Source organism: Quercus robur, chromosome 1, assembly GCF_932294415.1.
Source record: "Quercus robur chromosome 1, dhQueRobu3.1, whole genome shotgun sequence".
NCBI classification, from domain to species: Eukaryota; Viridiplantae; Streptophyta; class Magnoliopsida; order Fagales; family Fagaceae; genus Quercus; species Quercus robur.
Window position 1 is genome coordinate 17,341,547 of NC_065534.1, and position 27,856 is coordinate 17,369,402.

At 35.1% G+C, this 27,856-nt stretch overlaps 1 protein-coding gene across 5 annotated transcripts; it reads right to left on the reverse strand.

Annotated features, from left to right (window-relative positions):
* Positions 1 to 15,452: 15,452 nt before the first annotated feature.
* On the reverse strand, positions 15,453 to 26,813 carry LOC126723697 (uncharacterized). 5 transcript variants are annotated; one of them, XM_050427443.1, is made up of 10 exons: positions 26,525 to 26,813; positions 25,580 to 25,671; positions 25,062 to 25,169; positions 24,216 to 24,322; positions 23,895 to 23,950; positions 21,364 to 21,474; positions 20,982 to 21,156; positions 19,396 to 19,479; positions 17,224 to 17,514; positions 15,453 to 16,398 (listed from the first exon to the last, which is right to left on the reverse strand). In XM_050427443.1, the coding sequence occupies exons 1-10, from the start codon at positions 26,729 to 26,731 to the stop codon at positions 15,542 to 15,544; spliced, it is 2,088 nt and encodes a 695-aa protein (XP_050283400.1). In that variant the 5' UTR covers positions 26,732 to 26,813; the 3' UTR covers positions 15,453 to 15,541. The 5 variants fall into 5 exon arrangements, with proteins under 5 accessions (XP_050283400.1, XP_050283411.1, XP_050283417.1 ...); XM_050427454.1 differs by having other exon boundaries at positions 15,453 to 16,395; positions 26,525 to 26,812; XM_050427460.1 differs by lacking the exon at positions 19,396 to 19,479.
* Between the last annotated feature and the right edge of the window lie 1,043 nt (positions 26,814 to 27,856).

Consider the following 27,856-nt stretch of genomic DNA (forward strand, 5'->3'; position numbering starts at 1 on the left):
AGTAGACATGCTTTTAGTACTTGGACTAAGTGTGACATGTTGTTAAACAACCTTTGTGAGTCATTTAATTCCAAGATAATTGATGCTAGGGATAAGTCCATATTGACTATGTGTGAGATGATTAGGAGGTATCTTATGAAAAGGATCCCAAGAAATAGGGATACAGTGTTGAAGAAGTTTGGCCCAATTTGTCCTAGGATTCAAGATAAATTCGAAGTTAACAAGGAAGCAACTAGGGATTGCATATCTACATGGTCTGGTGGATCAAAGTTTGAAGTGCATTGTAAGGGAAATCAGTTTGTAGTTGATCTGGACAAGCATACATGTGCTTGCTATAGATGGGATTTAACAGACATCCCTTGTAAGCATGCGGTTTCAGTAATTGATTACAAGAAAGAAAAGGCAGTAAATTATGTGCATCACTACTACAAGGTTAAGACTTACCTTAGAACTTACATCTTATCCAGCCTACCAATGGTGAGGAGTTTTGGCCAAAGGAAGTAAGTGATAAGATTCTACCTCCAAAGATGCTAGTATAGCCTAGAAGACCAAAGGAGAACAAGAGGAAGAAAGCTGTTGATGATGCACGAAGGATTTCACATAAGTTGAAAAAGTTATCTGCCACACAAAAATGTACCAATTGTGGACAATTAGGTCACAACAAAAGAGGATGCAAAGTACCCCCTAAATCTAATGATGCTAGTGAGGGCCAGACTGAGTAGAGATAAGGAGCAACATCTACTATAGGGAGACAAAATCATGTATTAATACATGCTTATTGCTAACTAAGTTTTGGTATATGCTATTTATTATAGTTGCTAACTGCAATTTTTTTGAGCTTGTTGTAGATTAGGAGAACAGGAGGCAATCATGTGTTTATGGGCTTAAGAGTGGAAAAGGATTGTCACCCATCAAGTGTTGCTGGAAGCCAATCAACTATAGTATTTTCTATACTATATTATATACATTGTGGTTATTATTTGCAAATTGCCAATATTTGGTCATTTAGTTTGTTGTGCATGCATACTTACCATGTTTCTATTATTATAGGTCTCAACCCAAACAAGTGTTGCTGGAAGCAATGGAGTTGGTAGATCTAAAAAAGGTGCTAGAGCTAGTGCTGGAAAAGGAAGAGCTAAAAGTGGAGCTGGAAAAGATTGAGAAGTAATAACAATAGTAGTTTGTAGGACCGTTAATTGTTAGAACCTTTTTGTGGTCACTGTTTTGTAAAGCTTTTCATAAGCTTATATGATGGTGATACTGGACATAAATATCCTATTTTGCGTTGGTCAATAATTTATAGAAACTTTATGAGAACAACTGTTGGCTGTTATGGAAGAATTATTAGTATTTTGGTCATATATTGAATATATCAGGTTTTGGCATGTGCCAGGTAATGACAGTGATTGTATTGTTAGTTGTTATGGAAGAATGATTAACATTTTGGTCATGTATCGCATATATCAAGTTTTGGCAATGTGCCAATTAATGACAAAAAGACTATGTTGTTAGCTATGTCAGGTAATGACAGAGCGGCTACATTGAGCAACTAAATCAAATAAACAAGAAAATGATTTTGAATCCCTTATCAACAGACCATTACATATTTTGCATTTGATCTATTTTCTCTTTTAAACAAATTGCAAACACCCACTTTTACAATGGTATAGCTTCTTCTGCAGTACAACTTTTTCTGCAGACCAACTATGGTATGGCTTCTTCTGTAGTATTGCAAAAGTTTCAAACGGACACAATACAAAATTAGTAATTACAAATTAGATTGCTGGTTGGACTTTGAGTAGAATATTGAATAATGGATCCTTCTCTATGCCCTTAATTTGCCTCATAACTTCATATTTCAGTTTAATTTATCCTAGTTTATCCAGGCAGGGGTACACAAAAGATTGATATTTCTATCTCAAAAGACACTAACCGACTCTGTTGGAGTATGTATCTCAAGAAATCTGATCAAGGGTCTCAGAATGCGCTTAGAGTAAACTTAGCATGACTCAATATGAGAAAGGAAAAACTTGCTTATAATTTCTTAAGTCAACAATAATAATATAATGAAATAAATACGAGAAGGGAAAAACTTGCTTATAATTTCTTAAGTTAACAATAATAATACAACGAAATCAAAATTGCGCCTCTGATTCCAATTCCAAGGCTTCAATTCACTTCAATTCCAAGAATATTATGTATACGTAAATACCACCTAAATAATGATAGCATGTAATACAAGATTCAGAAGTCAGCTTCATCTTCCCCTCTTCTTGCCTTTTCCTAGTTGTCTAGATTTTATACCATGTTCTTGTTCTTGAAGGAAAGCTAATGCCTTCTTATACTACTCTGCTCTTTCTTTTTCCCATAGTGCTCTTTTTTTTCCTTAACCTCAAGTAAGAAAAATGCGTCTTTCCGCAACTCATGAGCTGCCCCCTTAGCTTCATGTTTTACTTGTTTCTGCAACTTTCTCTTCTCAACCCGTTCACAATCTGGATCATAATCTCTATCCTTAACAAAGTTGCAAGACGACATGACAAATTCTCAGTTCCAACCAGTTATTGTAAGTAACATTATCTATTGCAACAAAGTTTTAACATGTGGTTAAGAGCAAGGGAAAGAAAATTACTTCTCAAATTTCAGATTCAGCATTTTGATAGGCATTGGCTTTTGCTTTTGTATTAGAAATTGCTGCCCATTTGAAATTGCTGTCCATTTGAACAAAAAAATTCTCATTATTTTGCTTTCCCAACTAGCATCAACATGAAAAAATAGCCCCTGATCAATACGAATGTCACAATCAATACAAAGACAATCAAATGATGTCATGCAGCTACATATGTAATAAAAAATAGACTTCTAAGTTGACTGCAAATACAGATATATAAGATCGTATAATTTAGCCCCTATTCTCTCAGTGATCCGTCAAACATAATGGGGTCCCAATACATAGAAAAAACAATATCAAAGTGCTACAAAACCCCCCAAAAAATTACAATAAAGATAAACAAACTCCACCATAAACACACTCAAAGTTCCAATAGCAAAGTAAATGAGTTTAAATCAAAACACATAGAGAGTTCTAGCAACAAATCCATCACCCAAAAAATAATTGAACAAAAATCCCAAACATTTTATGCATCCAGCAACAAAATCCCAAACAAAAATAATTGAACAAAAACCTCAACAAACCCAAACAACAAAAGCCCCAGCAAACCCAATGAAAAACCCGAAATTCCAATCTAGCAATGGCAAGAAAAATCCAAAAAGAGAGGGAGAGAGAGCCATCCATACTCGTCGCCGTCGCTGCTATCGCCTTGGAGCTTACTCATGTCTGGGTTCACGAAGCAAGAGCTGGTTGCAGAGCCGATGTGGTGGTTGCAAAGTAAATGAGTTTAAATCACAAACACATAGAGAGTTCTAGCAACAAATCCATCACCCAAAAAATAATTGAACAAAAATCCCAAACATTTTGTGCATCCAACAACAAAATCTCAAACAAAAATAATTGAACAAAAATCTCAACAAACCCAAACAACAAAAGCCCTAGCAAACCCAATGAAAAACCCAAAATTCCAATCTAGCAATGGCAAGAAAAATCCAAAAAGAGAGGGAGAGAGAGCCATAGTCATACCTGTCGCCGTCACTACTGCCGCCTTGGATCTTACTCACATCTGGGTTCACGAAGCAAGAGCTGGTTGCAGAGCCGATGTGGTGGTTGCAAGGGTTGGGTTCGTGGGTTAGGGAGCTAAGGACTAAGTTTTGAGATTTTTTGTTTGGTGGGGAAACGATGTCGTAACAAAAAAAAAAATTGTTTTCTCTTTGGGCAGAACAGTGCCGTTTAGTATGTGCAAGGTCAGCACATCATTTCCATTGAAACTATGTCGTTTTGGGGCTTATTTGGCAAAAAAAAAAAAAAAAACACACACACACACACATCAGCAAGATGACATGGCAGTTAACAACAAATACGTTTGTGCTAAAAAAAATTTTGTTGCAATAAACCTTAAATATTTTAATGACAATTTTGATGTAATAATATATTTGTTGTTGCAATAAACAATTTATTACTTTGAATATTTTGTACGCTCTGTTTGTTTCGCTGGAAAACCTTCTGTAAAGATAGTTTTCCACATTTTCCAGTGTTTGGTAGTACAAAAAAAACCTGGTCAATGGAAAACTATCTTTGGTCAATAGAAAACTCTAATAAAAATAAGGCTTATTTTCTATAGGTTGTTTTCCAAAAAAAAAATTTGGAAAACAATCTCCCTCTCACGCGTTGCATCTCCTATAAATATTATCTTCGTCTATAGCCATGGGGAACATAATTTTTTGGCCCCTTCTCTCTCTCTCATGGTAAGTTTTCTCACTTTTTCTCTCTTTCCTTTGCTTTTTCTCTCCTCACACCCTCACTATCACTAACTCTGGTCTCTCTTCTTCCCATAGATCTCTCTCTCTATCTCTCTTCTCTCTTTTCTCCATATTTCTCTTCCCCTCTGTAACGCAATTCTCTGATTAGATTTTTTTTTTCCTTCACTAATCGGTTAATAGCTCCGACTTGCAAAGGAGAACAAATTTGCAGTGGTATTTATTTCATTTCTCTCTACCAAAATCCCAATTCTTTACTTTGAATTTCAAGCTTGATTTTCTTTTTTCTCTAAGAAATTTTCGGTTTGATGGATTTCAGGAAAAAGTTACTTCATTTTTGTACATAAAGTGCAAAAAAATAAAAAATAAAATAAAAAGAAGAAGAAGAAGAAAGAAAGAATGAAGTAAAAGATGAAAATTTTAAACATAATAGCTATATTGCTCTAAATTGCTTTTACATGGGACAATCTTTACTGTGGACTAATAATATTGTTATATAATGAATGATAATTGTTTAGGAGAATTGCATTTGTTGGCAAATACTTTTTTTGTTGGCAGATACTATGCAATTACGACATATTATACAGTACATTATGTAAATACATAATTTAGAATAATATTGGAGACTTATGGTAGTAGACAATTAGTATACCAACAAAAAGAGTAGACAATTAAAAGTTATTGTTATTTATACTTATTGAAAATGTATTCCCTTGTCAAATTTATATATATATATATAGACAAATGGTTGATATGTGTGTGTGTATGTACGTACGTTACTGTCTATATATATGAGCAAGATGAGTGGTAGAGATCATGAAAATTTGACAACTAATTAATTTTGATTGTATCTATTGTCAAAATTTTAGTATGAAAACCAAATTCATTTTTAGTTTTTTATTTATAATAATTATATTAGTTAGTTTATATAATATACATGTTTTAAATTATAAAAGAAATATTTTTAAAAAAATTGCATACCAAACACTAGAAAACATTCTCAAACTCATTTTCAAGGTCGTTACCAAACACTGGAAAATGAGACAGTTTTCTAGAAAATTCTCTTTGGAAAATGAGTAATTTTTCAGAAAATATTAATGCTGAAACAATCAGAGCGGTAGTAATAAGCTATTATTTCACGAATTTTATTGCAATAGATTGCAAAGAATTAACAAAAATAATTTGGATCAAATTATTGCAATGGTATCTTTATTGTAATAGATAATTGTTTCATAATTTTTGTGGGGTCATGGGCCCAGATCATACAATTGGGTTTTGTGCTTAAGGCCTAAGCCGAGGATAAGGGGCCGTCCGAGGATGGGTAAGTATAGCCAAGGAAACCCATGCTAGTAGATAAGGAAGACAATATTGAACATAATGGCCTAGGAGTTTGTGCCGAGGATGAATTTGTCGTCGGCTAGCCAAGGCCGAGGTCCATAAAGGATGCCTGCCATCTAGAGGTGCGATCCATGAAGTTTTGGAAATATGGATAAGCATTGCAGAAACAAAAGACAAAGAAGAATCCCAAAATATCTTGGGAAAAGCTGCTATCACCGCATTGAATGCGCCCTAACTAACTTCCTGGCCGCATTAATGAGGAAGTGATCTCTGCACAGTATTATTGCAGCCTTATACCTACCCCAAAAGACTTCTAGAGGGGGCTGATGGGACAAGTATCAGCATAAACCATTAACTATTCACGTGTAGGGTGGAGATGAAGGAAGATACATGGTATAAATAAGGGTAAAGACCCCAGAGATCCGGGGGGGGGGGGAGGGGAGGGAAGAGAGAAGAGAAAGCACTGTAGCAATCTCAACAACTCTTGTAACCATTATCATCTAATATATACTAGAACAAAGCTCCTCAGATTGTGTCGAGGACAAACTTTCTTGTACAAACTTAGTTCGTTTCTGTTTGATTGTCTTGGAAACTCATTATAACTGTTATCCCATTCACTAAAACCTAGTTCTTCTACCCACTCTCTATAAATTTATTGTACTGGATTCACTCGGCTAATATCCCATACATTTTGGGCCTAGGCTGAAAATCGTGTCCCTACACTTTTTATTACAATAAATTGTAAAATAATTGAAATTAGATCATTATAATAATATATTTATTGCAGCTTCACGTTTGTCATTGCAATAGATTATAAAATAATTGATATTTTGTTATTGCAAAGTTATATTTGTTACAATAAGTTGTCTCCTTGAAATTTCTATTGTAATATATCGCAAAATAATTGGTATTAAGTTATTACAACGGTTTCTTCAATCTAAGTTATTGAATAAAAATTTTTGATTTCTTCAATTTAAGTTATTGCAAAAAAATTTCTCTTTTCAATTTAGTATTAAAGCCTCTATTGTAATTGAAAATTATAAATTATTGCAAATAATTATGATTAATGTAATAATTTACTAGTTACAATTGCAATGACTTTTAAGTATTAGATGTGATATTATGTCTAATACCATTATAATAATTTTGTTGTATTAACACTTGATGTAATAGACTTATTTTGGTGTAGTGATAGCTAGAGTTCAATACTGTGATGGGAGCATTATTGTGTTTGCTATGGGCTATCGTCTTTTCAGGATATATTCCTAGTATAATTATTATATAATAATATGTAATTATAAAAAAAGAAAAGAAAAAAGTATAGTATGTAATTATAAAAAAAGTATAGGTGTGCACACATATTATACTCTTTCTTGATTAATTTTCATGTAAATTTTCTGTAAATTCTTTTTACAAACTATGTGTTTTTGTTTGCTTGTTTAGGTGTGCACCAATGTATTTACCAAAAGAATCGATATAGACCATAGTGTATACTTTATGTATCTGCACTTCTGCAATACCATATGGTGTACAAAAACATGACTCTTCGAATCAAGGAATCTCACCCTGTGAATGGCTGATCTGTGATGTTCATCCATCCAAGAATGCTTTGCAGGTTGATTACTTTACCTAAGTAGAATAACGAACTTTGCAAACAATATATCATATAACAATCTCTAACATTTCCCCCCACTAGAACATTATATAACAAACTCTCCAAACATTTGCCCCCTAATTAATCATAAAATGAACTACGTACTATCAATTGAAAGACTAAATAAACATAAACTAAATAATCCTAGTCATCAAACCTTCACAACTCCACGCTACCCTATTGGCTTGCCAGTCTATAAATACATTCAAATGTTCCTGCTTCTCATACATGTTAGAAAGAAAATTTTAGAGAGAGAGAGAGAGAGCACGATTGCGAGAGTGAGAGAAAAAGAAACAGAGCAAGCAAAGATTGAAGAGACTGAGAAATCAATGAGCAGGTACAAAAGTATAGGTGTAATTATAGTATGTAATTATAAAAAAAAAAGTATAGGTGTGCACGCATACTATACTCTTTCTTAATTAATTTCCATGTAAATTTTCTGTAAATTCTTTTTACAAACTATGCGTGTTTTGTTTGTTTGTTTGTTTAGATGTGCACCAATGTAGTCACCAAAAGAATCGATATAGACCATAGTGTATACTTTATGGATCTGACTTCTGCATTACCATATGGTGTACAAGAACATGACTCTTGAAATCAAGAAATCTCACCCTGTGAATGGCAGATCTGTGATGTTCATCCATCCAAGAATGCTTTGCAGGTTGATTACTTTACCTAACTAGAATAGCAAACTTTGCAAACAATATATCATATGACAATCTCTAACATTTCTCCCCACTAAAACATTATATAACAAACTCTCCAAACATTTCCCCCCTAATTAATCATAAAATGAACTACGTACTGTCAATTGAAAAACTAAATAAACATAAACTAAATAATCCTAGTCATCAAATCTTCACAACTTCACACTATTCTATTGGCCCGCCAGATTATAAATACATTCAAATGTTCCCGCTTCTCATGCATGTTAGAAAGGAAATTTTAGAGAGAGAGCAGAAAGAGAGAGAGCATGCAATTGCGAGAGCGAGAGCAAGAGAAAGAAAAATAGAGCAAGAAAAGATTGAAGAGACTGAAGAGAGACTAAGAAATAAATGAACAGGTACAATTTTTTGTTTTTTTTTAATAATTATTATTGTTTTTTTTTTTGGATTGAATTGGTGATAGTCTAATCTTTTGTTAATATTAGATTAATTTTTATATAAATTAGGTTAGTTATATATATTCCTAGTGTAATTACTATATAATAATATGTCATTTTTTTTATAAGGATTCAATTGGTAATTTTTATAATATAAACTCTGAAATCTGAATGATTTTCTAAATTTCATTAATTAATTTTGTTTTTTTTAAATCTAATTATTAGTGTAATAATCTTATTCTAAAATTAAGTTAATTTTGATATAAATTAGGTTAGAATATATTCCTAGTATAATTACTATATAATAATATGTAATTATAAAAAATATAGTACGTAATTAATATATAGTATAATTACTATATAATATTATGTATTTTTTTTTTTGATGAAGATTATTATTATTAAGGATTCAATTAGTAATTTTTATGATATATGCTCTAAAATCTGAATCACATTATCTGAATTTCATTAAGTATTTTTTTTTTTTTATGAATCTAATTATTAGTGTAAAAATCTTATTCTAAAATTAGGTTAATTTTGATATAAATTAGGTTAGTATATATTCCTAGTATAATTATTATATAATAATATGTTGTTGTTGTTGTTGTTGTTGTTATTATTATTTTTGATAAGGATTCAATTGGTAATTTTTATAATATATACTCTGAAATCTGAATTATTATCCGAATTTCATTAAGTAATTTTTTTTATTAATCTAATTATTAGTCTAAAATTAGGTTAATTTTGATATAAATTAGGTTTTTTTTTTTTTTTTTGTGTGTGTGTGTGTCCATGTGGATACAATTTCGTTGTCTCAAATATTGGGTAAAAAGACAAGTTATTTTTATTCTCGGCCCACTATTTATTTTTGAGCCTCAAAGTGTTTGGATTCTCAACGTCAACAATGTATATATTAGTATATATTAGGTTTTTTTTTTTTTGAGGAAAATATATTAGATTAATTAGGTTTGTACTTTCTCAAAAAAAGAAAAAAAGAAAAAAAGAAGAAGAAGTTAATTAGGTTAGTATATACTCCTAGTATAATTACTATATAATATAATATGTAATTATAAACATATATATAATGTAATTAGTATATAGTATAATTATATGGTAATTACATATAATAAATAATAATAGATTGATAAAAATGTACCTTAGTCTGGATAGATTGATAATTATTACCATTTAAAGATGTCCATTTGAAGTAATTACTATATAATAATATTATGTAATTATTTGTTTTTTTATTAGAATCAAAATGCTATTATTATTATTGTGGGGCTAGTGAATTTGCGGCCCAGGCCCATTCTGCATGGGGGCCCAGGGGCTAGGGCCCACGCCGAGGAGAGTCATTGCCGAGGACAACCTCCTGCTCGGCACCTCACGAAATGCCTGAGGAAGGGGGGAAACTGAGTTCAGGGGCAGGGTAAGGGAAAAAACTACCAACATCATAATATCAAGCCCTGTATCTGACAAGTCCATGCTCTAAACCATACCCTTTAACTTTCCCAGCGACCCCAAACCATACTGGAGTATGGGTTGACAGGACAGGTCTGCACCCCAAAAAAAGGGTGAGACTTACACGTGAACTTGAAGGAAGAGAAGAAATACGGATATAAAAGGAAGAACTCCCCAGAAGGAATGGGGGACTCTCTCCCCCCTGAAAAAGAAGAGAGAGGGAAGGGCACAAGGATCCTTGGACAGCGTCCGAGGACAAAAGTCCTACAACCTGTTCCAATGGAAGGCTAAGCTAGTCAAGCAAGGCCCGCCCGTACAAGAATTTCCATGGACGCCACGATCAAATCGTCCACCTATGCCCAATGACATGCCATTTAAGCCCATTCTCTACAAATCATATTGTTGGGGTCCATTGCATACGAGCCCAACGTTACTCTTGGGCCGTTAAACAAATTGTGTCCCTACAATTGGCGCCGTCTGTGGGAATGGCTTGCGCGTTGGCTCAGGCGGCGGTGGAGTTAAGCTTTTGTCGAGCAAGGGTCTATGAGGATGCCTTTATGACCGGCGACACATTGTTGTTGTTCCAACATAAGTTCCCACTAGGGGCTACGCCTCGCAGTGCCAATGGCATGGGCAAGTCTAGGGGCTTCAAACATCAAGCTAGCTTCCCCCACCTTGTTCGAGGAGCTAACCTTCGGAAAATAAATAAATAAATGAACAACTACAGGTTTTGGATAGAACCAATGCCTTGTATGGTCCTCGGACTCAAGTCTCTGGGGAAACCAACTACTTACAAGAAAAAATACAAGTTTTGGACAGAACCAAGGCCTTGTATGGTCCTCGGACTCAAGCCTCTGGGGAAACCAACTACTTACAAGAAAAAATACAAGTTTTGGACAGAACCAAGGCCTTGTATGGTCCTCGGACTCAAGCCTTTGGGGAAACCAACTACTTACAAGAAAAAATACAAGTTTTGGACAGAACCAAGGCCTTGTATGGTCTTCAGACTCAAGCCTCTGGGGAAACCAACTACTTACAAGAAAAAATACAAGTTTTGGACAGAACCAAGGCCTTATATGGTCCTCGGACTCAAGCCTCTGGGGAAACCAACTACTTACAAGAAAAAATACAAGTTTTGGACAGAACTACTCAAGCCTCTGGGGAAACCAACTACTTACAAGAAAAAATACAAGTTTTGGACAGAACCAAGACCTTGTATGGTCCTCAGACTCAAGCCTCTGGGGAAACCAACTACTTACAAGAAAAAATACAAGTTTTGGACAGAACCAAGGCCTTGTATGGTCCTCGGACTCAAGCCTCTGGGGAAACCAACTACTTACAAGAAAAAATACAAGTTTTGGACAGAACCAAGGCCTTGTATGGTCTTCGAACTCAAGCCTCTGGGGAAACCAACTACTAACAAGAAAAAATACAAGTTTTGGACAGAACCAAGGCCTTGTATGGTCCTCGAACTCAAGCCTCTGGGGAAACCAACTACTTACAAGAAAAAATACAAGTTTTGGACAGAACCAAGGCCTTGTATGGTCCTCGGACTCAAGCCTTTGGGGAAACCAACTACTTACAAGGAAAAATACAAGTTTTGGACAGAACCAAGGCCTTGCATGGTCCTCGGACTCAAGCCTCTGGGGAAACCAACTACTAGGAAGGAAAACTACAAGTTTTGGACAGAACCAAGGCCTTGCATGGTCCTCAGACTCAAGCCTATGGGGAAGCCAAGTACTTAAAAGGAAAAACTACATTACATGGACCTTAGAATCTATCCGAGGAGAACTCTCCATTAACAATTGGGTTAATTCCTAAACTGCATGGATTCTCAAGTCTGCTCTCGGATCCTCAGCACCAAATGGATTGATGCAATATAGAGCAATATGTTGCCAAAAACACGATCGGAGTCCCTTACTACTCGGTCACCCCCTCGGATGAATTATTTAGAGTTTATCGTTCTTGGACGGTATTCTCGCACTTATTACAGAATATTCAGCTGTTATCTCGGTTAGTCTCCTAAGTTTAACTTACTATGAATTATCGTTATTATGCCTGGTAATGTCGGTAAATTAGAATTAGTTGGATTATGTTTCAAGGTTTCCTGCTCTAAGTATCATTGAAGAAAAACACACATGGAGCACACCCATTCATAAAGTAGTGTTGCAAAAAAGAAAAGTATACAAAACAAGTAAATAAATTTCCCTTTTTATTAAAACAAAGAAATAGTACAGCGTACAATGAAAAGCTGGAATCAGCTTATATTAAAGCTAACTACATAATCGAAAAGAAAGATACAAGAGAATAAGATAAAGCCGAGGAGGTAGCACAGAGGAGAGGTTGGCTGCTGCTTCAAGACTTTGTTCTTCCTCAACACTTTTACATGCCCATAACTCAGGCAGCAAAAGAACCCAGTGTGGGGCCTGCACCATTGAAGAAAAGGTGCAGAGAGAGCCCAGCTTCAGGCTAGCGCAGCTGAAGAAAAGGTGCAGGGAACCCAACTTGAAGCCCACACCGTTGAAGAAAAGGTGCAGGGAGCCGGAAGTTGAAGAGCCTACACAAAAATTTGCCTGTGACAAGGCAGATGGCGGTGATGGCGGAAAACTTTACTTCTGATGCACCAAGAATCTGGTGCGACCAGTACCTGCTTCGGATTTTGACTAAAAGAAGGAGAAACACCATTTCCCCCTTTGTCAAGACGGAGTATTTTCTTGAATCTGTGCCTCCCATGCCCAGACCAAGCTACCTTGAGTCTCGGAAGGACCCGGCGCCTCTGTGGCGGAGGGAGTTCCTTCACCCCAACCCGCGCCTCAAACATATTATACTAAGGGAGGATAACACCAGATATGGAAGTTGTGATTATGGCTGAAGGATTGTGGTTTGGGAGGAAACGGAAGGATTTGTGTGTAAGTGGAGCAACCTCCTACCCTATTTATTTAAAAGACAAGGAGGTGGCATTTAATTCACGCAGAATCTTAAGGAACGCTATAGAAAAAATGGTTCCGGCTCAATTCCTAACGCCACCTGCAACCATAAGATTAAAAGACTCTCGTGAAGGCGCATCTCGAACACTGGAACATCAAAGGGTACCACGTGACCAAAGACTAAAGGAATGCCTCTTAATCCGGTGCATCTCCTATGCAAATGGAGAAAGCCCAAACATCAAAAAGTACATAATCTGAATGAGTCGTGATGTGGGCCCAGCATTATCAAAATCCTCATCCCCAACTAAAAGTCGGGCAACAGGATTTTGAGGGGCTATTGTGGGGCTAGTGAATTCGCGGCCCAGGCCCATTCTACATGGGGGCCCAGAGGCTAGGGCCCATGCCGAGGAGAGTCATTGCCGAGGACAACCTCCTGCTCGACACCTCACGAAATGCCTGAGGAAGGGGGGAAACTGAGTTCAGGGGCAGGGTAAGGGAAAAAACTACCAACATCATAATATCAAGCCCTGTATCTGACAAGTCCATGCTCTAAACCATACCCTTTAACGTTCCCAGCGACCCCAAACCATACTGGAGTATGGGTTGATAGGACAGGTCTGCACCCCGAAAAAAGGGTGAGACTTACACGTGAACTTGAAGGAAGAGAAGAAATACGGATATAAAAGGAAGAACTCCCCAGAAGGAATGGGGGACTCTCTCCCCCCTGAAAAAGAAGAGAGAGGGAAGGGCACAAGGACCCTTGGACAGCGTCCGAGGACAAAAGTCCTACAACCTGTTCCAATGGAAGGCTAAGCTAGTCAAGCAAGGCCCGCCCATACAAGAATTTCCATGAACGCCACGATCAAATTGTCCACCTGTGCCCAATGACATGACATTTAAGCCCACTTTCTACAAATCATATTGTTGGGGTCCATTGCATACGAGCCCAACGTTACTCTTGGACCGTTAAACAAATCGTGTCCCTACAATTATTATTATTATTATTATTTTGTGTGAATTCTTTTGAATATATACCTGTAAAAAGATTAATAAATATCTTCATTTGAATACTATGTTATTAGCTATGCAAGTCCATTCCACAAAGAAATTCTATTTTATGACTTCATATGTGAAAAGGCTAAAAGCTAAAACTAACCACTGCTTGCTTGTAGTTGACCATCTGATGGCACTCATTCTTTCTTGGTCTTTATTGTTGATAAAACCATCCACATATGAGTCTATTCATGATGAATGAGTAAAAATTTGAATGAGATATTGGAAGTTGCTTCTATGTAATTTCCCTTTGTGGATCTTTGTGTCACTTTTGGAATTTGGGAGTCTTTGGAAGAGAATGTGTGTGTTGAGATAATTTACTAATAAAGGATACTCATTTATTACATGCATGCAATAACTCTTTCTTGAGTAATTTCCATGTAAATTTTCTGTAAATTCTTTTTACAAATTATGCGTGTTTTTTTTTGTTTGTTTGTTTAGGTGTGCACCAATGTATTCACCTCGAGGTAGAGCGTATTGTGTACTTTACAGATCTATAGTACCATTTGGTGTACAAAAACTTGACTGCTCGAATCAACGAACTTCATCTTGTGAGTGGCGGCATATCCGTGATGTTCTTCCGTCCAGAGATGCTTTGCAAGTTGATCACTGGAATGGATGAATTTGTGATGGAGCACATCTTTGTTCTAGGGAGCACTACTGGTGTCACTCTTGCCATTGATATGGGCAATGGCATAGTAAGTTCATTAGTTCTTAAAAGTTGATATTATATTGAACGGTGTGAATGACTTTTTTTTTTTTTTTTTTTTTTTTTTTGGTGCAAAGGTACACATTTTCAAAGTCTGAGGGTAACAGCTTTGAGATAAGAAAGAGCAAAATAATAGCTGGAGTTGAAAGTTGTGATGGGAGCATTACTGTGCCTGCTGTTGGCTATCGTCTTCTCAGGAAAGGTTTGGAGGGCACGTATAAAGCGTGGCTTGCTCAACCAAAAATGCAGAGGACTTCCATGAGAAAGACTCAATCTGGCTAGGAGAGGTGTATAGAGTCTGGCTGGATTTTAGTTCTTAAAAGAAAATACATATTGAAAAGAGAAAAGAAAAAAAATAACAACAATGTTAACTACGCAGTGAGTACTAGAGTTTGCATAAATGGGAGTACAAAGTTGTACGAACTGTTAAATACTATCAAAAATCTATTGCAAGTACTGAGGTGTTGTACATTGTAGCGAAGTACTGGAATTTTAAAGTGTGCTGCTAGGCTATATATATAACATGGCATGTTAGGATAAAAGCATCATATTTCACCAAGATCCATTATTCATTGCTAACACCATTTTTATCATGTACTAATCACAAGAAGTTATAGAAAAATGGTGTATTCCTAGACTTACTGATTTAGTCTTGAGTAAATTTTCACTCCTAAATTTTCTCTTTTTACCCCTTTTAGATATTAAGAAAATGCTTAACCCACCCCAACCAACTGATAAACACCCTCAAACTGATTAATCGTATGGTTCGCTGTCACCAATGTCAATTGACAAAACATTTTTGAACATCGATTAGAAAGCAATTAATTCATAGCAACTCAGTAACAAAAATTCTTGCTAAGCAATTTTACCAATAGCAAAAATCAGATTTGATGTCCATATTTAACTGCAAGGATTAAATAAAACAGTGATCAAACTAAAATCTTTACATCAGACATTATGGCAAGTAGCTCATCTTCTCTAACTTCCTTCCAAATCCCACCAATCATCAGATGGCCTTTGACACCTTCAAATGGAAGTGCATCTACTGTCTCTGACTCACAAACCTCCATTTTCTCCCTCCTCTTCTTAACACTTGAGTTGTCTATTTGCTGAATGTCACTACTAGCTTCTCTCTTGCCACTACACCGGTTCAATTCCCAGTTCTCTTCTTTCTGTTCTGATACCTCTGGAACCTTTACACGGTCATCTTTGCGTTCAAGAACAGGAAGAAGACCAGACGTACCAAGAGTATGGGGCAACATACCAATTGGACAAGGGTTCCATGACCTTGACACAACCCATCTCTTTGAATTTCCCATATCACCACCAGTTGCCTCCACAACTTTGCTCTTCATTCGGCGGAGTTTGACCAATTCTAGCTTCTTAGCTGCTTGACTGATGGATTGCTCTTGCCGGGTAAGAAGGTTTGTCATAGAAGGGATTTCTTCTTCAGTAAAATCCATATTTGATAAATTAAGTGAGAGTTTGTTGAGTTTCTCCATCAGAGAGCGGTCTCCCATCAACTGGGCAAGAAACATGGCTGAATCCATGAGATGCTTGTTGCCAGAAGCTGATACCAAAAGGCATTTATGCAGGAGTTCTAACAGAATTGTTTTTGATATTTTTGCTTCTCTCGAATAAGTTTTTATTTCAGCTGTTGAATCTTTGTGGAGACGAGGCTTTAGTTCCTTAAGCCTTTCAACAAGCCATTCAAACAAAGAAGAAAGGTGTTCAATTTGGCAGATCACTGACCTATAGTCTGATGATGTGAGATTCTTTCCACCTACTTGAAGATTCACAAAAGGGTCAACAAATATACCTTGAAATAATACTGTTTGATAAGTAATAAATTCATTAAAGCGCAAAAAGAGGTGCAACCCAAGTTTACGGGGTGTAGACAAAGGATGAGCCAAAGAGAAAAGACAACTAGGATAAATAAATATCTATAGCTATCTGAGCTTTGGAGATTATTACATGTGAGGAGCCATTTTTCAATAGAAGAAGGTAAGTTCCATGTTTAGAGCTAGAACACATGGTATGTGCATTTATTGTATGGATCTACTAGTAAATTTTATGGTTGACCATGTTCCATGACGCTTGTGAAATTAAAAATAAAAATTCTGATCTAAAGCAGGAAGATGGACCACACGTTCCAAAAGAAAAGTTAAATATATGAATCTGTTTTTCTTTTCATTTGGCTATATATATAACGATGAGTAATATAAAAAAAAAGTAAATAGAAAGTAGGTATGCACCTATGCCCACATCGGGCTGATGACAAGTAGCTCAAATCAGTATGGTATGTGGAAAGGAGCTCATAAGTTTTTAGAAATTGTTTTAAGATCTGATGTAGTGACTTTAATTAATCTATGAGTACAGTAATTTCTGTTAAAAATAACATAATAAACGATGGAATAAGTTGCTCATGATTACACTGTATATTTTATGACTTGAATCCAGTACAAAATACTTCCTCTTAACTGTAAGCAATTAAATGTAGTAATATAACGCACAAAACCTCATCACAAATTTACCAGCAGATATCTTAATATGGTCCACAAAGAATAAATACAAGGAAAAGATGTAACATAAAGGCAATATTGGTGGTTACCTGTTTCATATTTCGTGGCTTCCTGAGTTTCAATCCTATCAAGAACTGCTTTAAGAAGGGTCAGTAGTAATTCTGGTTCCTTGTTTGAGAGTTTCGTTATTACAAGCTTCCAATCATCCAACATAGTGTGTATACTAGGGCCAAGTTGAGAATCTTCTGGAAGCTCCACCATGTCTGAGGAGATTTTAGCTTTCAGCAAGAAATCCAGTAACATAGATGCAAATTCTGAGGAGAAAGAAGAATATAGCCGAACGAGAACTTTCAAGTTCTTGGAAACCTGTTTCTTAGAACCTGAACCAAAAAGTATATCCATTAGCAAATATGAATATATGTTCAATTTTATATATGCAAGAAGTGGCACGAGCCACTAGCCATGAGAAAGCACTTCAAATATTTCATTAAGAATTCAGGACCCAATTCAATACCAAGTTAAAGCACCAGAAGTAAAAAGGGACTGCAAAATCAAAAGTTTTGAACAGAACATTTAGTATTCTAAAAGTTCCCAAAGTGGCACATCTAAACTTGATGTTGCATGAACAATAACAATACCCTAGATCAACAAGAAAACCATGCCTAAGCTATGAAGCCAATTTCCACAGAGGATGTATATATGTGGTTCAATTCGAATATATATATATATATATATATATTATAGAATATGGTCAAATCCATATATGTGAATTATAGAATATGGTCAAATCCATGAATTAACCTCATTTCAACAAGACTTGAATAGTTGAATTTCCAAATACTTAGAGGAGGTTAAAATATTCAAGTTCAACTCAATAGAATCAACTTTTTATATGTATAACTTAATACAACCAACTTGTTCCTGATCCCCTAAATAAATCAATAACCACAATTTAGGATTAAAGCAATAGCTTCACTCTATCATTCAACTTAGATCATCTAACCTCAAGGGGTAGCACAATCAACTGGAGGCCATGCCTCATAAAGTGGAGTTCTGGTTCAAATCTACCTTTCTCCCTCCCCTTGGACCAAAGGAAAAAAAAGGATTTTTAACTTAGATCTATATCAAGTTAAAACTAATGCATTATTATCATACATATAAAAACTCTTACAGAATTTAAACTTCTTTCAAATCGTAATACTCCCTCGATTCTGAATGTTAGTCCTATTAAAAAAAATCCAACTTTTTAAGGGAAATCATTTAGTGCTTTGTATTTTACATGATAAGGTATAAATTTCCAAAACTACCCTCATTAATTTATACTCCAGAGTCTAGAGAAAGAGTGTATTGGCTTTTTAAATAAAGCAAAGGGCAAGTTAGGAATTGTATTTATTAACTTTTCAAAGATGACTATGTCCAAAATGGAATAGAGGACTAACAATTAGGGACACAGGGAGTATCTGTCGTTTGAAATGGTTAGCAATGCATATTTGCAAAGTTTGATTGCCAAATGGCACATCCTTATTCTTTAAATGTCATTGCATCCACGCTCATATGGACAGCTTGCAACTCTACTTATTATATTTGTAAATTGTACAGTTTGAAATGATCATATTTAGATTTGTATACGTTTCCCTTTGTGGAACCATTTGTGCCCACTGAATAACAAAAAAAAAAAACCAATAGATCTGAACTGAGGTTTCTGGTAGCTCTTGTAATTAAATTGGTTGGAATCAGACTTAAGATCTAATAACCCAACAGTATAGGTTTTTGGTGTCCAGTTATAATAAGTAACACCAATATTACCTGATCAGAAGGATAATATCAGATGGCTTACTCTTAGTGGTGGTTGTCATGGTGGGTTTTACATGAACACACCCAAAACCAACTAATTGGCAAATCCCTTGAAAACACTCTCAGTCTCTTTGTCTCTCATTTTTCTCTCTTTTCAATTCTCTCCCAAAACCAACCAGCCAACCCTCATTATCACCTACTCAAGCACTCATCTGATTTCCCATTTGCTCTCCTCTTCTCTGTGCCATTGCTAATCTCTCACATGCCTAGCCCTCATTGGCTCCCACATCCAAATTTCCTAAATCACCATTCTCTCTAACATCACATGTTCCATACCTATCTAATAAGGACAAGAACTCACCGCCAAAACTAAATTTTAGACGATGCATTGCAAACAGGGTACAATGAAAATTTCCACCATATTCAACGTTCTCGGAAATAAAAAACTATCATCTAATTGACATTACCTCCAGATTTTGATGATTGGTGCTTGCCAGCCACAAGTGGGAAAAACTTATTACGCCCACAGGGCAATTCAGAATGTCTGCTACCTATGAAAGAGTGAAAGCCAATGGAATCAACTTATTCTGGAGCAATAGAAAGTGTTGTAAGTTATATAAGCAAAATGTGTTCAATACACATGTAATATCAATCCACAAGGCCATGGCCTCTTTAGCAATGGCTTAGCAATACATAAGTGATATTTTAGCACCCCCAAAAAAGCACTGAATCCATGGTTTCCTCCTTAATTTAATGCTCAGAGATACTCACTTTCCCATGCAATTATAAAACACTATAAAAATGTTGTATCCAGTGCACAAAACTCCCACTTTTGTGAGTTTACTTATACTGTAATGATAGTTAGGGTTACTTACATTTTGGGCATTTAGTTACTCTTTGATCAATATTGGAATGTTAATATGACAACAAATTGTAAACATTGCTTATGGGAAACTCCCACTTTTGTGAGGTTACTTATATTGTAATGACAGTTTGGGTTACTTATATTTTGGGCATTTAGTCACACTCTGATCAATTATTGGAATGTTAATATGACAACAAATTGTAACCAGTGCTTATGGAATAGAGCATAACTAAATTTCCAAATCATAAATAACCAAAATTTTCATTCCAATATTTCAACATTAAGCATGCATTTGGATGACCTTTAGTTGATTTGCTTATTTGTTAAAAGTTGGTTAAGTATAGTTATACTGAAAATGAGGCTTTAAAAAAGTTGTACATAAACAAATAAGCTTAAAAACTTATTAAAAAAAAAAGTTGCATCCAAACGCATCAACATTTCATCTAACTTAAAAATATAAGTTGCATCCAAATGCATCAACATTTCATCAAACTTAAAAATATATATAATGAAATAAACCTCACAACTACATTGTGAAATAATCTCAAAATTATCAAGTTTACAATCCCAAAATCATAATAGAACATTCAATTTTAGTTTCTCTAACATAATTTAGTCTCCACTTGTATAACTCATAATCACCAACTAAATCCCTTAAAAAAGTCCAAAATGGTAATCTAAAAAGGTGGAGGGAGTTGATGAGCTCAAACACTCAGTAAGCAACGACATCACACGAAATTTTCAAAGGGATTTGGTTATGCAAGAACATATTTGTCTACAGACAGAGTGCTAAGGCTATTTATATATGGGGCATGGATAAGGCATCACTTGCTTATAAATAAATAAATAAATATGTACACATATGTGTGTGTGTGCGCGTGTGCAGGCATTATCTTTTAAATGGAACCAGAGTTTTTCAACCATCATATTTTAGTTATTTGACAAAGACACATAAAAAAAAAAAAAAGTTATTTGACTACCAAAAAAATAAATTCATAAGAATGTGAGATCACACAAGCCATGCAAAGTTCCAAATGCCATAGATGCATCAGCATATTACAATCCTTTATGCAAAATCCTTGGGGTAACATCTACTAATATATCAAACATATATCAAAAAGGTTTAGTGACAGGCTTCTAATCACAGCATAACAAAAGGAAAAGAAGAAAAGGGAGTTCAACACTCACGTTTTCCCTTGACTACTAAAGGATCTGGTAGGGGACTTTGATCAACTTGCAGACAGGAAGCCAATTCACGGATTTTAAATTTAATTTCTTTTCTGATGCTAGCAGTACTGCCACCTTGAAATGGAATCGCCTTCTTCTGAGGCTCCCAATAATAGGATATCAACCAGTCAAGTGCCTAAAATCACCAACATAATATTGTTTAGATTCCCATGACGTAAAATGAATCTTTGTCATTGTTTTTAGCATATGGCTTGCAGCAGAAAACTATAATTTATAAATATAACAAAACTGATACATAAGATCAGGGTCTAGGTCATACACTGTTTAAAACAAGTTATATAAATGCAAAATCAAATATTTTTCTACAATTAATCAACGGAACCTTCATAATCTTCTTTTTCATTATCTTCATTTCTGTCTTTCTTTTTGTTATTGGCATAAAGTCCACAACAAGGCTGGGTTGAGATTTCACTGATATCCCATACTTCAGCTTCTAAGTGGACAACAACAAGAATTTTAAAGATGATCAATCTCAAATGAAAACTTAGTAGATACATGTATATATTTGTGTATGGGTGAATTAGCAAGCAGGTGTAACAAACAGAGGCTTCCATTTCTTTATTGTGCCTGACCTTGTAAATGGAGAAGGCCTCTGTTTCTTTTCCTTATTCAGTTTCTTTGGGGGAATATTATCTCTGTTGCAGAACAGCCTCAATGATTTCATTTAATCAGATTGCAAATATCTTTGGGAATCTTTACTGATGCAGGGAACCAAGATTTTATGTTTTAATTTGCAATTAATATTGTTTTTGAATTTGAATTTTGAATTTGGTTATTAATGTTGAGGCTTTTTAGGGAGTTAAATTAGATGTTTTCCATATTGGTGTAATCTCCTAAACCCTACTTAACTAGTACTCCTGTAATGGTGAAAGAGAGAGGAATTTGAATAAGAATATGATTATTATGAGTTGAGAAATGTCTCCTCCTTTGTCCCCTTTGTTTGGTGGTGATGCCAAACGCCCTTAGGTGGTGATGCCTAGGGTTTGCAGGCAAGTTCTAGGTGGTGAAGCCTAGGATTTGTTCTGTTGTTCCTTTTGTTCCTCTTTTATTTCCTATTTCCTATCTGTTCTGCATCATATATTGGTATGACCATTGGTGGGGAGACAAGGCTTTCAAGAATTGAAACGTGGAACTTTTACTGATTGCAAGGAACTAAAGGAATAGAGAGGTAAAGGTGGCTGATTATTTGGATGTGTCAACTGGGTGTATTCACTGGAATTGGAAGCCCCAATTCATTTAGGTGATTGAGGGTTAGAAATTAGAATCCGTGGACACTTTCTTGAAGGATTTGTATGCTTTTAAGGTACATCAATTTCAGGAGGACATGATGATTTGGACTCTTTGCAAGGTTCAGGGCTTCAAAGTCAGTACCTATTATAAAGCTTTGAGATTTTTTTTTAGAATGGGGGATCAGCATTTTCCTTGAAGAACTGTTTGGCGCATCAAAGATCCTCATGTCATTTTTTTAATGTGGACTACAGTGAAGGGAAAAATCTTAACAACAGACAATTTGAGAAAAAGAGATATTATTATTCCAGATTGAAGTTGCACATGCAAGTCTGATTGGAAAATATAGACCACCTATTCCAACATTGTAGTGTAGCTATAGAGTTGTGAGATTTTATATTGTGCCTTGTAGGAATGAGTTGGGTGATGCCTAGGAGAGTGTTAGATCTACTATCCAGCTGGGCAGTTGAAAATCTGAGGAGCTATTCCCTCTTGTTTGATGTCAAAGACAAAGAAAGTTCAGCAGTCCATCTTAAGTCGGAGATGGTGAGAACTTTACCCAAGTGGGAACAAGCTACTTCAACTTTTTTTGCCTTTAATTTGGATCTTCTGTCTTTTTTGGACAGCTTGTATCTTGGTTGAATTTCCTGGATTCTTTTTTCTTTATTTTTCCTTTAGGTTGCGTTTGGATACTTGAATTTGAATTTGTATTTGAATTTCAAAGTAATGGATTTGAAATGCTTTAATCCCAAATTCATAAATATTTAAGTATGTCATAAGGATTTCTAAAATTCTATGGGTTTAAAAGTTATTTCAAATTCAAGGATTTAAAGGTTTAAAATCCTTGGCAGATTTGTCAAATCCAAATCCTTGATCCATTGTAAACTATCCAAACAAGGTATTTGGATTTTAATCACCCAAATCCAAATCCATGTGCCCAAATCCAGCCATCCAAACACACCATTAGAGTGTCCCATAGTATACTTCCTGTGTATTTGGGACTTGCCCATTTCAGCATTTTCTTTATTGATAAAATCTTTCTTTTACAAATTTTAAATTAAAAAAACCATATAGCATGATTTTCTATTCTAACCAGTTTCAGACTTTAATCTGGCATAAAGTAAATGAAGTTCTAGTCGCAAGTCTCAAAATGTTATGTAAAACTGGCAGCTTCCAAAACCAGTATAAGTTTTCACTAACCTTGTTACAATAGGAGATAGAACCAGGAATATTTTCATGTTATTACTTGTTAGTGATGAAAACTTTCATGATATTAGTATCAGTAGAAAGTTACATAATGGGAAACTTGCACAACAGAAATTGAGTAATGCTTTGCCTCACTTCCATTTTTTAGAACAAGCCTTCCTAATAATGCAAAAAGAAGCCACTTTTAAAATTTTATTGGATTGCAGACATCTAAACTAAAATACCTTTTCCTGCACAAAATCCAATCAATCATTGTGTTACCTACATTTAAAGTTATAGCCTTGTCAATAAACCAAGCAAATCCTGGGAAGACGGTAGCTCTCTCAAGTACAAATGCTAATTACTAGAGTAATAATAAGAAGATTCAGAAGAAAGAGATGGCTCAAACAAATGAACAGAAACATCAAGAATGAAACACACCTTAAGTGAGGCACTACGTACTATCTGAAGAGCAGGAAGTTCACGGTGAGATCCCTCTACAATTATAGCAATTAAAAAAAAAAAAATCTCAATACAAGTCAAACCAAGAATTATTAGAAAAAAAAAATTGACATGGAAATTTATAGCCTCATAGGCCTCACAGTCTGGTGCATCACATTGTGTCCCTAGCTTTGAGTGTTCTGTCCCATATAATTAGGGTGGGGATGGGTGGGTAGCATACACAGTGGACTAATCTGAGGGCTTAACCATCACAAAAAATAAAATAAAAAGGAAAATTTTTAAATAGTTGAAGTTGCTTACCATGACGAATATCAATCAGCATACGTGGAATACCAATTGCATCAGCAGCCACAGCAAGAGAGACCTCTGTTTTCTTTCGTGTCTTCTCCACAACACCATTCACAAGCCTTCAAAAACAAGACTAAAATGTGAACATATTGTTCGGATTGTCCCCACACAAAACAAGCATGTAAGCTTCCACTCAAACAATAATTCAATCAATCAATGAAAAGTAGAAACTGAAATCTTAAGTTGTGCTGCATAGCGTATAGGGCAGATGTAGCCAAATGGATTGAGGCAGTGACTTGTGAACAAAGTTATAAAAATTGTACTGTACTGGTAGGTACAGCTGGAAAATTTCATACTGGTTACCAAACTGGTGTACTTTAGCCTTTTGAAACATACCAGTTTAAATACTGTAATGTTTTAGCCTATACTGATCATTTCGATCGATTTCACTTGTTTCACCCAAGGTATGTGCTTTTGAACTGGTACAAGTTCTATTTGTAATGTTTTAAAACAAGTAAAACTTAGGTACAGTACATTAGGTTCCACAATTGTATTCAAACACCTAGTTGCATTGACCATTAAAACACAAATAGTATGTTCTTTTCCAAGGACAATTAAATTCAATGCAAAAGGTATATCATACTGGCTACAACGTATATAGAATATAAAAAAAAATTTACCAAGTAATAAAAATTTGTTAAAATGTTCCAAAGGGGTGCAAAGAATAGCACAAATAACATTAAATTAAAGATAGATGCTAGTGGCTATCATCGATTGTCACCCCACAAATAACCATCTTCTACCCCATCACCCAGAAAAGGAAAGAAAGAATACATGAAATAATAAAAGGAATGTTACCTTATGATTGCCATGCAATACAACATGGCTAACATGTCCTCTGAAAGTGGCACATAACTAGTTTGGTCTGCTCTAAAGTTATCAAAAGCACCATTTGATTGGTTCTCTCTACAATCAACCAAAACCATAGAAAATATATATCAAATTAACTAATTTGTGGCCATTACATACTGACATATATGAAACATAATATCTTAGAAAAGCAAAACTGTGAAAAAGAAGCACAAAGATATTTAATGTACAACCAAAACAGCACTGGTTTGCTCGCTCACTTATCAACTATTCTGCATTGAAGTGTTCCTATTTTCTATCTACAAACTTCTCTAACTTTTCTTTCAGATTTCTGGCCCATTAAAATTTTTATCAAGTGTTGAAAAGCCAAGATTCCAGAGCATTTGAGTTTCCTTTGAAATAAGTAAATAAATAAAAAAGGAACACTTCCAAATGAAGCACAACAGATATTAAAGTAAAATTCGGACAAGACCTAAGATTTTAAAACTGTGATGTAAACAGGTTACCTAAAGTGAGGGTCCTTTTGCTGAATTTCAATAATTGAAGCTGTGACTTCAATTGCCACTGGAAGACATCCTCTACTACGCCATGCCGATATCTGAAACTCCCAAAAAAAAAAAAAAATCAAACATATAAACACAGATCCTTTCTTTGGTTTGCAAGAGAATTAAAATTAAAAAAAAAAAAAAAAAAACCATGGAAATCCCGCCAACTTAAATCATTCAAATCTTAGCTCCAATGCTATGAAGTGTTATTATTTCTCAAAACGGGATGTCAGCTAGTTCATAGATCTTTGTGCTTAAATTACTATGGAATAGAGACTTTGTGAATCTCTTTATCATTAAGAGATAAACAGAGTCATTATTATGAGTATTTCCAATGAACATAGGGAACCTTTCTACAGAAGATCCCTTTGGACTCGCCTCTAGCGAGTTAAACCTACGGGCAACTATCCCCACCCACCAGAACCAATTACCAAGTAATCCAGAGGCATTCATCCCTGACGGGCTAAGCAGACATGAAACTAGTTCATTTCATCTTTTAATACATCAAACTCGTGCATTTACAATTTCGAACTGTTTCTTTGTTTGGTGACAGTTGAAACAAACAAAGTAGCAAACCTCTAAAATCATTTCAGTATAGGACCAACATCGGCACCGGGAATGACTCCATTGATAACATCTCTTACCTCCAACTTTGTCGTTTAACTAAATACCAAAATACACACACACTACCATATAAATAAATAGCTCAGAAACACCCTTTAAAACAATGATAATAAAATCATAGCATTGAGAACTATCCTCTCCATTAAATTAGGTATATACACTCCTACTTTCCCTATATATTCCTCAAATTCTATTATTTTCCATGGTAAATATTTTCCCTGAGAAACTGTGATTTCAGCTGGAAATTCAAATTAACTAGAGACGGAATTAGAAGGTTCATACTCTTTGGAAAGCGGTGGCTACGGAGTCTGGGGAATTTGAGAAGAGACAGTCCTTGACGAAGAGCCATTCGTCCCAGCTCAACCAGGGCACCAATTTGTGACTGTAAGATGAAGATGAAGAAGATGGTGATGATGGTGCCTCTTGATGAAAATCATTGAATCTCGGTTCTCCTTCTTCTTCTTCTCCAAACCCTGACGAGGATTCCATTGCAACAATATCTGAGAGCTTCAAAGTTTCGTTGAGCTATTCAGGGTTTAACGTTATTAAACCCTAGGGCTTGTTTGGTTTACTTATCTTTCAAAACAAAGAGCAATTTTAAAAGTGCTTCTTTTTTTTCTTTTTTTTTCTTTTTTTCTCTCTCTCTTTTTTTTATGAAAAATGAAAATCTTTTTGAAAAGTTAAATTTTGCTTTTAAATTTGGGTTAATTGTATTTTTCGTGATTAAATTTTAAAAATTTTGTTAATTTCATCTTCAAAATTTGTGTTTATTGTCAATGTGGTCCTTCTATTTGTGAATAAAATGTTATTCTTAATATGAGTATGTAACTATTATTAAAATAATTTTATTTTAGGAAAAGTATTATAAATTTTAAATAAGAAATATATATTTTTTAAATAATAAATAACAACAACAACTAATCATTTAATAGCCACAAGCTTCAGCCAAAGATTGCCATGAATTATAACATTACATTCATTCTTTCCACAAGAGCATTGGCATTGGATAATATAAAATAGAAAAAGTGCTCCATTTTACATATTTAAGTCTCAAAACCGGAATATGAGGTTTCTCTATTGCATCTGAGGTTGACTTCCAACATCTATTGCGCAGAAGAATTTGTTTGTCCCTTCTTACAGAAGGTGGTAAAAGTGTTCCTTGGGGTAACAAGATTACTCCTAGGCTAGTGGGGTTTTCTTTCAAGGGTTAAGGGAAACAGGAAAGAGAGCTGGAAGGCATTTTTTTGTAGAATACATGGACGATATCACCCAGAGTTGGAGCCATCTCTCATTGTCTGAGACGGAGAGACCTGGTTGCAATCTTACCAATGAGGATCAGAACTCGAACTACGCCATTATAGCAAAGTTTCTTACTAAAAGAGCGCTCAATATGGAGGTAATTGCAAGAACTTTCAACCCTTTGTGGAGGGCGTGCAATGGTTTCAAGATTCAAAATCTTGGTGACCATATTCTTCTCTTTAATTTTGACAACCAGAGAGAGGTTGACAGAATCCTCTCAAGTGAACCTTGGAGTTTTGATAAGCATCTGGTGGTGATGCAGCAGTATGATAAAGAAACACCGGTTAGCGAAGCGAAGTTTGATAGGGCAAGTTT

Coding starts and splice junctions, on each gene's coding strand:
- LOC126723697 (XM_050427443.1), bottom strand. CDS start 26,731: ATGGAATCCTCGTCAGGGTTTGGAGAAGAAGAAGAAGGAGAACCGAGA. Junction 23,951..24,215: donor GCTGATTGATATTCGTCATG/GTAAGCAACTTC, acceptor CTATAATTGTAG/AGGGATCTCACCGTGAACTT. Junction 21,157..21,363: donor TGAAAAAGAAGATTATGAAG/GTTCCGTTGATT, acceptor TGGTGATTTTAG/GCACTTGACTGGTTGATATC.